This window comes from Chanodichthys erythropterus, chromosome 10 (genome assembly GCF_024489055.1).
Source record: "Chanodichthys erythropterus isolate Z2021 chromosome 10, ASM2448905v1, whole genome shotgun sequence".
NCBI lineage: Eukaryota > Metazoa > Chordata > Actinopteri > Cypriniformes > Xenocyprididae > Chanodichthys > Chanodichthys erythropterus.
The window spans coordinates 3643314-3657792 of NC_090230.1; the positions used below are offsets into that span (position 1 = coordinate 3643314).

General features: G+C 37.5%; 1 protein-coding gene across 5 annotated transcripts in view; it reads left to right on the forward strand.

Moving 5' to 3' along the window:
• Window positions 1-770: 770 nt before the first annotated feature.
• The window catches only part of LOC137027602 (arf-GAP with coiled-coil, ANK repeat and PH domain-containing protein 2-like), a 59638-nt gene continuing 45929 nt past the window's right edge, over window positions 771-14479 (forward strand). For all 5 annotated transcript variants that reach the window (XR_010896054.1, XR_010896055.1, XR_010896056.1 and 2 more), the window contains exon 1: window positions 771-1102. Coding sequence is in view for 2 of the 5 variants with exons in the window: in XM_067395827.1 (XP_067251928.1) it covers window positions 1050-1102 (53 nt within the window). In the remaining 3 variants the exon portion in view is untranslated. The remainder of the gene's footprint in view (window positions 1103-14479) is intronic.

The following is a 14479-nucleotide window of genomic DNA, read 5'->3' on the forward strand; positions in this document are numbered from 1 at the left end:
AGTGTGTCAGATAGGAATTGAAAGGAGGGGGAGTGAGGATTGGATTCGTTGGTCTGTTTCTGGCTGTGTCTCAAATATCTCGGGCGGCAAATGTCACTTTTTTTCTCCAGGGGGCGCTTGACTGTTCAAACAACCGAATCCGCCATTGAGTCGCCTTCAAATCTCAAGACTGTTTTTGTTTCACTGAACCCATTTGTGCTCTAAAAAGCATAATTATGTAAATATATCACATTCAAGGATTTATGTCCGACATAAAGATGGATGAATATCCGCCCCATAATATTTTAAAGAAAAAGCTTATCCACTAATTCCAAAAGATTGTGATTAGTCTATCCTGAACAGCGCTGAGCAAAGTAACAGATAGCACGTGACATCGCTGAGGCTGTACTTTGACGCTGGACGCTGAATTGTCTGAAAAATGACAGATACACTTTAATTTACACTGAATTGCACAGCTAAATGTGAACAATACAAGCTAAATGTGAACAATATATTAATAATCATTATTATTTGTTAATTAAAGATGCTGCTGTGAACGACTTTAGCCGTTTTACCATAGACTGTAAAAAAGCGTTTTACCAATAACGACAAAGCCCCGCCCTACAAAGCGTATAATGATTGACAGGCTACGTCTTCTGATTGGCTAAAACTAAGCCCCGCCCGTTATATGACCTACAGTTGCATACTAATTGTCATTCTACTCAATTATTTCATTTCTTTTCTTCAGGACGAAACTCATGGCACATATGCAGTCTAGATAGGCAGCGCACTTGGTTTTGAGACACTGCCTGCCTTTGCTCTTCATTTACACTCATCAGCTCAGTCCACTCGTTAATTCTGGAGGGACTACACCTTTTAAAAATCATTTCTAGCGCTTCATGCACAACTGGCACGAGCACATCAGACGTTATCGCTCATATGTGCAGTTTATTTGGGATTCTGGAGTGATTTGAGCAGAAGTTTGAGCTGTTACTGATTGAGCTGTAATTCACAGGAGCTAATGTTAGCCTGCTAGCTCTTAATCTGTTCATTAACCTGATCAAATCAACATGAAGATCACTGTGGATTTTGAGGAATGCCTCAAGGATTCACCCAGATTTAGGTGAGAAAGACCTTTAAACTTCATTTAATGTGTTTTTTGTGCTTTTTTTTTTCTTTGCTTTTTTGGTGTTAAAAGTATCTGTGCATTGGTGAACTTTAGATCTAAACTATAAAATACAACATAAACATACACATAAAGAATAAATGTATATATTAAGGTGATATTTTATGCTGTCAATGGCTGATTTGATCATACACGTCTTGGATGTCTTATATTAGGTCTTGGACATTATTTGAGTTGACAGTCTTGAAGTTGACAGTCAACTTAAACATTGCCATATTTACATAATGAAATGCATGTATGTCAACCATTCCCATGTTTCCTATACTCTTACTGATTTATTATGAGGTTAGGTTCAAGCAGATTCCTCAAAGACAAAGACAAGCAGATCTGGTTGTGGTGTGTGCTGGTATTGGATAGAGGTGAAGGCAGCTGACTGAAAGATTGTAGATTCAAACTATAGAAAGTTTGATTCACGTCTTATCAGCATTGGCTCTTTGAGCAACACATTTAAACGGACAGTTAAAAAAAAAAATATATATATATATATATATATATATATATAAATATATAAATATATAAATATATATATATATATATATATATATATATATATATATATATATAATAAATAAAAAAATAAAAAATATATAAATATAAATATATATATATATATGATGAATGAATGTTTAATGCCTTTTTCCATCTAATGAAAGTGGATGGGGAGTGCGGACTGGAGCTGTCAAGGTGTAAAATTAACAAAAAGCGCAAAAGAATTGCTTCATATAACTTGTGTACTATCATGAGTATGATACAATGTTTTAGAAGTCTTGGGATATAGTACAAGTTATATGGTGCTTTTTTTTTTCTTTGTCATTTTTCGGAAATTGACAGCCCAAGTCTTCATTCACTTTATTTGTATGGAAAAGAGCAATGCGAACATATTTTTTTCCCCACATACTTCCACTGAAAAGATATGAGGGTAAGAAAAAGATGACAAAACAGATAAAGTAGAACTGTTATATATGGCATTTTAGCCTCAGACTATATACAGAAATGCTAAACCTGTTTCAAGAGAACTCTGCTAAATGACTAATAAGTAAGAAGATGTGATATCTAGTCTAGCTAGAGTCTCTGTAAGTGTTGAAGAATTATTTATGCTTTCTGCCCCTTCATCTCCCCCTCCTCTCTCATAACAACATCCTCTCAGAAATAAGGAGCAGATGTTCATGAGAAAAACTTGGAAAACTTTGGACGTTGTACTTTCTGCATTTTTGTCAAAGAGACGCCCTGGGTTTTGCTGAAAAAAAGTTTTTTCTGAAGAAAATGCTGCCATGATGCTATAGTGTTTGGTTTCTTCAATCTCTGACTGAAATGGTTTCTCTATAAAGATTGTGATTATACAGGAGAAAATCCCCAAAGTTATGAATTACTATAACATTGACTGCATCATTTTTATGGTGTAGCTCAGTCTATAATGAAAATATGAGGTGAGTGCACTTGGTATACTATCCATGATCTGAAGGTTGCAGGACAGAAGTCATTATTTCTCACAGGACAGTAGCAAAGGTTTCCTGCACAGGCAGATTTTCCGCTGCTGCATACTCATTTTTCCATTTTCGCTGTTTTACTTGGCGTTGTGAGAGCGAAAGATAAAAATGGTCCACGTGGAATGGCCTCTTGATGCCTCTTTCCATTTACGCGTTGACTGCTGGCTTTAAATTCGTCATTTGCAAATTTATAGCCACCTTGTTGTTTTGTTTTTAACAGATGAATTTCACTCCAGCACAACTTCTCACTTCATCTTAGACTGAATAAACAGTTTGTGTAGTGCTGCAATAAACCACTGAACTTGCGTAGCAAACAAAATAACTTTAATTGTAAGCTAGATGTCACTTTGATTGTTTAAAGAACAAATATAAAGACACATTGCTTTGCCCAGATGTTTGTTTTAGCTATCTCAAGGCAACATAATAATAGTTAGTGGTTTTTGTAAAGGCAAAAAAAGAAAAAAGAAAAGAAAAAAAAGTGCTATTGGTTTTCTAAGCAGATCTGCAATTTTCACGTGGTGGATAACTACTATAACTGTAGACACCAGTAGACACCAGTAGACATCTGTAGACATCTGTAGACATCAGTAGATCTACACAGAGACTTTGGGGTGGACTCTTAACTTGAATCTTGAAACTTGAACCACAAAACAGTGAACTGAAACTGCATTATGCATCATGGGCAAGCATCTTTCTAATTTTCTTGCATTGGAGTTAAAATGGCAGGGTCGTAAAACACCTAATCATAATGGGGAAAAAAGAAATCATAACATTTATTATTATTTTTTTGAAAAACGTTTAATGAGCAGTGAAGCAGTTTTGTTAAAATATGAAAATAGAGAAGCCAAGAAAAAATCTCAATATATACAGTATCTCACAGAAGTGACACCCCTCACATTTTTGTAAATATTTTATTATATCTTTTCATGTGCCATCACTGAAGAAATGACATTTTGCTACAATGTAAAGTAGTGAGTGTACAGCTTGTATAACAGTGTAAATTTGCTGTCCCCTCAAAATAACTCAACACACAGCCATTAATGTCTAAACCGCTGGATACAAAAGTGAGTACACCCCTGAGTGAAAATGTCCAAATTGGGCCAAGTTAGCCATTTTCTCTCCCCGGTGTCATGTGACTCATTAGTGTTACAAGGTCTCAGGTGTGAATAGGGAGCAGGTGTTTTAAATTTGGTGTTGTCGCTCTCACTCTCTCATACTGGTCACTGGGAGTTCAACATGGCACCTCACCTTGAGTGCACATGCCCATCGTCATATCCAGAGGTTGTTTTTGGGAAAAAAAACATGTATGAGTGCTGCCAGCATTGCTGCAGAGGTTGAAGGGGTGGGGGGGTCAGCCTGTCAGTGCTCAGACCATACGCCACACACTGCATCAAATTGGTCTGCATAGCTGTCGTCCCAGAAGGAAGCCTCTTCTAAAGATGATGCACAAGAAAACCTGCAAACAGTTTGCTGAAGACAAGCAGACCAAGGAACCATGTCCTGTGGTCTGATGAGACCAAGATAAACTTATTTGGTTCAGATGGTGTAAAGCGTGTGTGGCGGCAACCAGGTGAGGAGTACAAAGACAAGTGTGTCTTGCCTACAGTCAAGCATGGTGGTTGGAGTGTCATGGTCTGGGGCTGCATGAGTGCTGCCGGCACTGGGGAGCTTCAGTTCATTGAGGGAACCATGAATGAGCAGAGTATGATCTCCTCCCATTGGAGACTGGGCCGCAGGGCAGTATTCCAACATGATAATGACCCCAAACACACTTCCAAGATGACCACTGCCTTGCTAAAGAAGCTGAGGGTACCTAAACCTTATTGAGCATCTGTGGGGCATCCTCAAATGGAAGGTGGAGGAGTGCAAGGTCTCTAACATCCACCAGGTCCGTGATGTTGTCATGGAGGAGTGGAAGAGGACTCCAGTGGCAACCTGTGAAGCTCTGGTGAACTCCATGCCCAAGAGGGTTAAGGCAGTGCTGGAATATAATGGTGGCCACACAAAATATTCACACTTTGGGCCTAATTTGGACATTTTCACTCAGGGGTGTACTCACTTTTGTGGCCAGAGTTTTAGACATTAATGGCTGTGTGTTGAGTTATTTTGAGGGGACAGCAAATTTACACTCTTATACAAGCTGTACACTCACTACCTTACATTGTAGCAAAGTGTCATTTCTTCAGTGTTGTCCCATGAAAAGATATAATAAAAAGAGCTTGTGACTTTAACTTAACTTCGTAACTCCATTGGATTCTCAAACTCTCAGTCAAATCTCATAACTCTGCTTGCCACTGTCGTGAATAAAGTGGATAAATTGTTTGCAAAGCAAGGGTAAATAAAGAACTGGGCAGCGTTTCCCAATTAAGCATCGTAAGCTTAAGTTGATCGTAGCTCTATTGAAACCAATGGAGCTACGATCAACTTAGGCTTACGATGCTTTTGGGAAACGCTGCCCTGGCTGTTTGAATATGTCAATTCTTTACATTTTCTTTACTCAAAACATTAACCTACATAGTGTTTCTTATGTATCTGAGAAGCAGAGAAGAGTGTCTTAGATTAGCATTTGTCGAGTCATAGCCAGTACTGTCTGAAATAGCCTGAGCAAAGCACTTCCTCTTTAATAACATGAGGTTTTGGCCAAATGACAGAAAAAACTGAGTGCCCACATAGTTACAGTAAATGTTATAAGTTGATGAAAACATAATGTAAATCTCACTTACTGCTTCAGATGTTGACGCTCTAAAGATGGACAAAACACGACCGAAACATGTCCAAAGTTTGACTGCCCAAAAAATAAAAAATAAAAATGCACAGTATGTGTGACATTCGCTGCTCCATTTGAGCTTGATTTTGGTAAAATGTTAACAATATAATGTGTCTGACCATATAATTGAATTATTTAAAAAAAGCTATGTAGTACAGTGTTTTTTTCCATTTTCTGAAAAGTAGCAGTTTTGGACATACAATGTTTCTACCCAGCAGCAACAATATAGGTGTTTTTCAAAAACACATGAAACAAACGTTAAAAATAATCGTTAAAAATAAAAGTTTTCTTTTTTTTTTCGGAACTCTTATTAGTTAATGTCAATATAGTGTTGTTAGTGTTGTGTCAGCTTCTGAATCAGTGCTTTTTAGAGTTTACAAGGTGCAGATATTTTTTTCTTTAAGAGTTGGCAAAGATTCGTCTACAAATTTCCCTCCATGTAATCTCATTACATGGTGTTATTGGTTTTCTAAAAATCTGAGGTTTACCTCATTGGGAACTTCCCTCCCCCTCTTTTTCATCCCAGATTGTTTCCCAACAATTGCAGGAAGAGTTCCACAACAGAGGGGCCGGCCCGAGCGTCAGTTACTCCCCAGTGTCACAGCGTGAGATACATCATGACTTAAATCCTGTTACTAAACTGTTACAGGTCCATTCCATTGAGGAATTTCTAATGATCTCACCTCACCCTCAGTTGTCAAGAACGGTTAGCAGAGATTTCCCTCTTCTACCTCTTGGTAGAAACATGGTTGCATTTTCATTCTAAAAAACTTTGACGAAGGTGGTTCCACTGAATCCAGCTGGATAAACAAATCCCCATCCACTCTTTATGAATAGTCCTACTTTTTATGATGAACACTGACAAGTAGAGGTCTGATGTGGTTTCTTGCTATTCTGGATGTTTAGTCCTCTACATTGCCTCTTGTTCTTTGATGTCGGTTCTTTTATTAATGTGGTCCCACATCACTGATGAGGATATCCATACACCAAACAATCTATTCATTCTGTTTGAGTGAATCCCATGATATCCGTCATGAACATGTCTTGGGCAAATGTTTCCCATTTGAAAATCAAAAGAAAGAAGAAACTTTTCTTTGCACAAAAGAAAATTAGAAACATTAAGATGTTTTGTACTATTATTTTTTTTAGATTTGTTGTTGTTGTTAAAATTCTATGCTATATTGTCAAAACAGCAGGTTGCCCTGTCATATAAAGGACAAATTATCTGATATATTTATTTATTTAACTTTATTTTATCGTGTTTTAATTGGTTTATGATATTGGAAATAAATAATAGGGCTGGGACAATACATCGAATCTCGATTCGCGATACAAAGAATCTAGAGTTATTCTGATATTTTCCGATGTATTGCGATTCTCTCTTGAATCAATTCTGAGCTTAGTTTTTAAACAGAAATGGCACTATTATATAGGGCTGCACGATATATCGCCTGAGATTGTCACGCGCATTTCATCAATAAAGCCGGTTCCCTGATTACCGCTAAATCGCCATCACCTGCTTTCAAATGCAGCGGCTTTTAATAGACAGAGCCGTAGATCACTGAAAAGCCACGCAATATCGCGTTCATTATTGCAGATGAATCGCCTTCGATAATGAACGTGATATTGCGTGGCTTTTCAGTGAATTACGGCTCTGTCTATTAAATGCCACTCCATTTGAAAGCAGGTGATGGCAATTTAGCGGTAATCAGGGAACCGGCTTTACTGACGAAATGCGCGTGACAATCTCATGCGATATATCGTGCAGCCCTACTATTATAAGTGCTTTAGAAACACTCGTACACTGCCTGCTTCAAGTTCCTTTAGGCCGTGTGTCCACCTAAGCGTTTTTAGCCAGCGCTAGGCGCTCTGCTTAAAACGCCCGTCTGTGAGCGCTTGAGAGCGCTTCTGCAGCGTAGCGTTTTTTTTCCGTTGAGACGCTTTGTTGTTATGATACGGAATATCAGTTGGTCGGAGTTGTATTTGTCCCGCCCCTCCTTCACTCTGATTGGACGGCTGGCTAAAAAGTGACAGTGATGAGCGCAGCGTTTTACTCAAAGTTGAACATTCTTCAACTCGAGGCGACCAGTAAAAAACGCCCAGCTCTCAGCGCTTGAGCGTAAAAAAGACGCTCTGCGCCTCGTTACGCTCTCGGCGTTTAAAAAACGCGGCGCTCCCATTGAAAACAATTGAAAAAGTACGCTCGAAGCTGGAAAAAACGCTTAGGTGGACACACGGCCTAAAGGTCAGAACACACCAAACCAACGTTAAACAGCCGATGACCAAGTAGCACGTCAGTTCTGTGCCTTTCCATACCAGCAGGTGGCAGTATCTGAACAGCCAATCAGAATGATCATGATCAGATGGCCTGACAGACTGACAAGCTCCGACGGCGATTCAACATTTCGAATCGCTTGAAAAAAAAAAAGCAGACGAGGACCAACTTCAGTTGATGGAAGAAAAACTGCCCGATGGCCGACCGTCAGCTTGGAGTGTTCCTGCCTTTAAACACACCACTTAAACCTAAAATAATCATTCATAATGTTCGAAAATGTTGAAGCAAATTACTCATCTCGCATTATAAAAGCATTCTGAACCGAGGTGCAAGTATATTTAACCACTTACATGACTCAGCCGAACACACGAGCACTGTCCAGCAGTCTTCTTTGTGAGTGTTTGAGAGTGTGTGGTTGAAAACTAGCCTAGTGCGCCATCTGCTGTTAAAACTAAGCTCAGAATCGATTAGAGAGAAAATCTCAGGATCGATCCAGATTCTGAAATTTTAAAACGATTTGAGCGCTGTTAAGCGGATTCGTAAACACCTCTGATTGCCCATTGTGTTTACGACTCATCGGATATGTCTGTGATTGGCTTCAATGATCAGCGCTTCAAAAACATTGTAAATAGTCATCACTGAGCGCTTACACAGATACACACGGGAGCGTTTGAAAGCAGACGTCTATCGCGGACCAGTCTGCTGATAGACGACTGCTTTCAAACGCTTCCACTCCCGGTTTTAAACACTTTCAAATTCAAACACTTCTATGTGCTTTTAAATGCTCCCATGCGTTGTTCATTATAGCCAATCACAGACATATCTGATGAGTTTACTAAGTTATCCAATGGTTTACGAATCCACTCAACAGTGCTCAAAGCATCACATTTTTAAAATTTCAGTACTGATTGATACTAAAGTCGGTACTTTTGACAACTCTAGTCACAACATTTTACAGCAGGTATACATGTTGTAACATGTTGTGACTCATAAAATACAATGATATTTATAACCTATGTACACTTTCTGAAGAAAGTCATAGTGTCCTCAATAAGCCGCATTTTTTGACACCTCATTCATGGGTCTGTGACGAACGGTGCGAGACGAGCAAGGTGCCAAAATTTCTATGTGAGGAAGAAGTATGTGAGATAATGATAATAATAATAGTGATGCTTCGCTTCACAAGGACTACTAATTTAAAAGAAAAAAAGGATATTTCTAAAGAAATACAGTAGGATCTTTAGTAGGATGTTTCTTTATTTCGGTTTGGGACTCATTTAAGATTCTTAAATGTTTAGTTCACTTGAAAATTACCCCAAGCTTTACTCACCTTCAAGCCATCTATGTGTATACTACTTTTTTTTTTTTCTGATTAACACAATCAGAGAAATATTAATAAATATCCTGATGCATCCAAGCTTTATAATGGCAATGAGTGGGATCAACGAGTATGAGCTGAAGAAAGTGTCTCCATCCATCATAAATCTACTCGACACGGCTCCAGGGGGTTAATAAAGTCCTTCTGAAGTGAAACGATCCATTTGTTAAAAAAAAAAAAAAAAAAAGTTATGAAGTAAAATATCTAGCTTCCACCAGATCACCTTCCGAACCTAGCTTCCTTCCTTACTGGCATCAGAAAGAAGTCATATACACCTAGCTTGAGGGTGAGTAAAGCTTGGGGTAATTTTCATTTGAAAGTGAACTCATCCTTTTAGAAGTTAATTTCTCTTAAGAAGTTGTACATGCTCTTATGTACTCTTTTTGGATGGTTTTGTTGGTGTTGTGACAGTTTTGTGGGAGATGGGATTACATCTGTGCAGGTAGTTAATCATGATGGAGCCAGATGTTTAACGTGTTAGCATGTGTTATTGAATGTGAATGAGTTTCTGCCGCACCTTCCCCCCGCTCATTACTCACATAGTCTCTGGATCTGTTCCAGGTTTGAGTCTATGAGGCAATGGCCTAGATTTCATTAGCAGCAGCCCACTTCACTTGTGTCAGCACTTTCCCAACAGTCTGCTCGAGCCAGAGTTGTTTTGGGAAAATCTGTAGGACAAAAATAAGAAGACGTTTTGTCAGGAAGATGGGCTTCAGAATGGTTACTCTACTGATTAACTATAACCAAGTGCTCTTTATCATAACAAGATAACACAGACAGCTAATAGCAGAGTTACAGGAAGAGAACTGTTTAAAATAGACTGCATAAAGTTAGGGTGACTTTAAGTTTAGGTGTGTGGGATAATAAACAGAGGTGTTCTGGGGCATAATATATTGTGTGGGTTTCATCTAGAGGTAGGGATATGGTAAAAATATAATATCACATTTTTTTTTCTTCAGGAAAATCACAATTCATGATTTTATCATTATTTTTTTCATGTTGGTTTTACTATTTTGCAAGTGACTGAGCAGTTCAGCCAAACTAATTTTCCTATTTTAAAAATGTAGCCTTACAAGATAACAAAATACATATATAATAAAAATACATCAAATGTTTTTTATGACCATTTAGGCCAGGGGTGGGTGAAAATCTTTTTCATTATTTTATTCATTTATTTTATTAATTTAATAATTTAATAATATTAATATTATTAATTAATGCAATTAAAAATATTAAAAAAGATGCACATTACAAATACAATATAATATGCAAATGAAATGAACAGTGCTGTATTTTTCACAGTAGGTGTATTTAATAGCAGTGTTCAAATAAGAAATTGAATAAATGTAAAAAATAAGACTGCATAGACTTTGCTGAATAAATTATATAGACACACTGATTCTTATTAAAGCTACTGAAGTTATTCAGTGACGAGCAGTAAGTGGTTTTGTCATTTGTTGTTTGATTGACATTAATGACAAGCGGATTTATTGGGCTGCTGTCACTTTAAGACCTCATGCATGAATCTAATATACAGACGCGCATCCGGTTTTCTCTCAACTGTTTACTCTCACTTAAGACATAATTTAGTTTAGTACTCACGCGCTGTTTGACAGGCTTTTAGTGTGCACACGCTCAGAAAAGTGTATGTCAGAACAGCATGCAAATAAATTGTTTAACAGGCAAAGCTTTAAAACGCACACAAATAATAAACTTTCATGATTGTGAATAATTGGGGATATCACACACCCCTAAACCTAAAACACAAATTTTCCATTTTATAAAACTATACATAGCCTAGAACCTTAATGAATTTTGCATTTAATGACATTTTTGTTTATCTACCATTATGTCTGCTGCCAGATTTAAAATGGATTGAAGTACAAACCAAGCCGATATTGACTGAAATTGTTATTGACTTTTGTACATTATTTGGTGGAAAAGCACCCAGCAACACCATTTTACCCCTCTTCTGTTGACGACAAACTTACTTAAAGGTCCTCTAAGCGATGTCACGTGCTTTTAGAGGAGGGTCTAGCTAGCCTCTGTTTTGTTTGACAACACTTTGGACGTCAACAGGAAGTTACTCCGCTCAGGATCGCTTAGAGAACCTTTAAAGGTGCTTTGTGTAAGAATGACAGCTAGTGGTTGAAATGGGTACTGTAGTGCAAATTCAAAATATTGTTCGCCCCACCTCTCCTCCTCAGACTCCACGCTCACGTGGGTTGCCAGTTTGAAGACACGCAACAGGAGCGAGCTCAATTGATATTGGAAGGCGAAGAGACTTACACACTGTAAGATAATTAGTTGATGTATGATGAGCTTATGATTTATGATGAGCCGATATCTCGTTTTAATACGCCCCCATTCAGATTTTTAGATGGATGCTGAGGCTTTTTAGGTTGGGTAGAATCTGCGATCTCTGACCCAATTTGTTCGCTGGCTTCCGTAGCTGCAATTCGCTGCATGTGTTTTCTGCCAACTGGCAACCCAGGTTGGCGAAATACTATTGGATAAATTGGCAACATGTGGTCTTGCACAGACCAAAACAAAAACAGAAATTCCGACACGGAACGCAAATTTCCAAGTAAAATAACTGGCTGTAGCAATGGTTTTCAGAGAAATGAGTATGTGAACTGAGCATGTTTAATAAATATCTGCAAACATATTATGGTATTTTTATCCTTTAGTACAGTCAAAAACTTACATAGAGCACCTTTTAATGTTTTGTTTGCATGAATTACCTATTTTTCTTAATATTTTAAGCTTAGGGGTGAATTGAGGTAAATTGGGACATTTTTTTTATCATTGAGTTGACTGGGAAAAATGTCCCAATTATCCTGAATTAACCTAAAAGGTAGTTTTATTCCTAAATCAGGATGAAAATAAATGGGAGTCCATTTAGGTTCCAAAACATTTTTGCTAAAATATAATTGCATAGCTAAATACATAAATAGTTTCTGTATGAATCTGTATTGAATATTATCAGGGATGCACTGATATTTGCTGTATTGATAAGCAGTTAATTTTCATGTTATGACTTAAGGCTAAAGATCTAAATCAGTTCAAAATCAAAAACTAAAAACTAAAATATATTATTTTAAATGCTAAGAGTGGATTCAGGCATGACAACATTATAATACTATTTAAAAGTTTGGGCTTGGTAAGATTTTTTTTTTTTTTTTTTAATGTTTAGAAAAGTCTCTTCTGCTCATTAAGGCTGCATTTATTTGATCAAATACAGTAAAATTTAAAATAACCGTTTTCTATGTGAATATATTTAAAAATGTAATTTATTCCTCATGTAAAGCTGAATTTTCAGCATCATACTCCAGTATTTAGTGTCAAATTATCCTTCAGTAATCAAATAAGCTCCCTTAATTCAACTTTAAAAATAGGTGAAATGCCAAATTAAATATTTAAGATTGTCCAATAAAGATAACTGTTTTTAAAAAATCTAAAATCTACCTTATATGTTACTATTATATTGTGCATTTGAAGCTATGATAATTTTGTGTAAGGAGTGGATCAAAATGTAATCATTACTCATCTGTATCTGCTTATATTAAAATGATGGTGTTAAATAAAACTATGAAAGTTCACGTCACACGGGATTTAACGTCAGTGACACCAAACACCATGAGCTTTTGCATGCCTCTTCATTGACGTCACACCTGGCTTGACGTGTTTTGAAGTGCCATATTTGAATGAGATTTGACCAGGCATGTGTGCGTGAACTTCACTTTTCATCTGAAAGGGAATTTAGAAGATCATCACACCATATTTATGAACATGTGTTTCTGTCCCTCTTATTGAGATATGTAAGGGTATTTTGGGTAATCGGGTATGAGAGTTCTTTTGTAAAAAGTTTCTACATAATATTTAAGGACACACATTGTTAGTGACAGTCTCATCCTTCTACTGACGATCAGCATATAGGACCTCAACTATAGTGTGTTTTTTTTTTCTCTAAGGCATGTTTTCCTCATGCTTATTCAGGAATTTAGATTGGCTAAAACATCTCAGCAATGAAGTCACATGGAAATGTGAACAGAAAAGAAACGGCTGTTGTAGTTGTAGTGAAACTGGACAGATCATATCTTCTCGCAGTTTTGCTGCGGTCATGACAAAATGATGTGAAGTCACATTTATTTTGTGCTTTATACATTACAGCACTTCATTCTAAGCAGCTTCACACTAATAAACAGGAACATAATAAATGATGCGAACCTCATCAGAGACAAATTCTGCTGTAAAGCAGCCCAAGTCAGTTCAGTGTAGCGTTGTCACAATACTTGAATTTCTAACTTCAATATGATACCTTGACAAATATTGATATTCAATACCATTATATACATGACATAAAACTGCCATATACATCCAGCTCAATTTAGTTGAAGTTTTCTTCTCACCCAATAGTGTCAGTTTAGTCAAATCAATAATGCGGTATTACTGAATATTAAGTGTCTTTTAAACCCTAAGCAAGTGTTGACAGTGGCAAGGAACCCAAACTTCACCAGGTGACAGAAATGGAGAAAAAAACCTGGTGAAACAAGATTCAGTCAGGGGGCCAGTTCTCCTCTGGCCAAACAATTGAACATGGAGTGATTATAATTCCAGGCTGCATCACAAGTCAGAATATTTCATTCAGCTCCTTCTGTTTGAAGATCGGGATACATCATGTGGCATATGGAGGAGGAGTTGTAGTTTTTCCAGCGGTTTAAAACTTAAGGGTAGAGCTGCTGTTTAGCCAGGAGTGGACGACTGGTTTATGAACGACTGTAACCATGTTAAAACCGTGGCCTGGTCTGAATCCGGACCGAATCCTGACTACAGTAACCTTGGGATAAGGATGAGATCATGGACATATTAAAGGGATAGTTCACCCAAAAATGAAAATTTGATGTTTATCTGCTTACCCCCAGCGCATCCAAGATGTAGGTGACTTTGTTTCTTCAGTAGAACACAAATGACGATTTTTAACTCCAACCGCTGCAGTCTGTCAGTCAAATAATGCTAGTGGATGGGAACTTCTACTATAAGAGTGAATAAAACTTGCATAGACAAATTCAAATGAAACCCTGCGGCTCGTGACAGCACATTGATGTCCTAAGACACGAAACGATCGGTTTGTGCGATAAACCGAACAGTATTTATATAATTTTTTTAACTCTAATACACCACTATGTCCAACCGCGTGCAGCACTCGTTAGTAAAGTCTGATCGCGCTCTGACAGCGGCAGTGATGTCTCGCTCTCATTGAAGTATATGCGCGAGACATTACTGCCGCTGTCAGAGCGCGATCAGACCAAACGAATCGAGTGATGAATGCAGTTGGACATAGTGGTGTATTAGAGGTAATGTTCGGTTTCTTGCACAATCGTTTCATGTCTTAGGACATCAATGT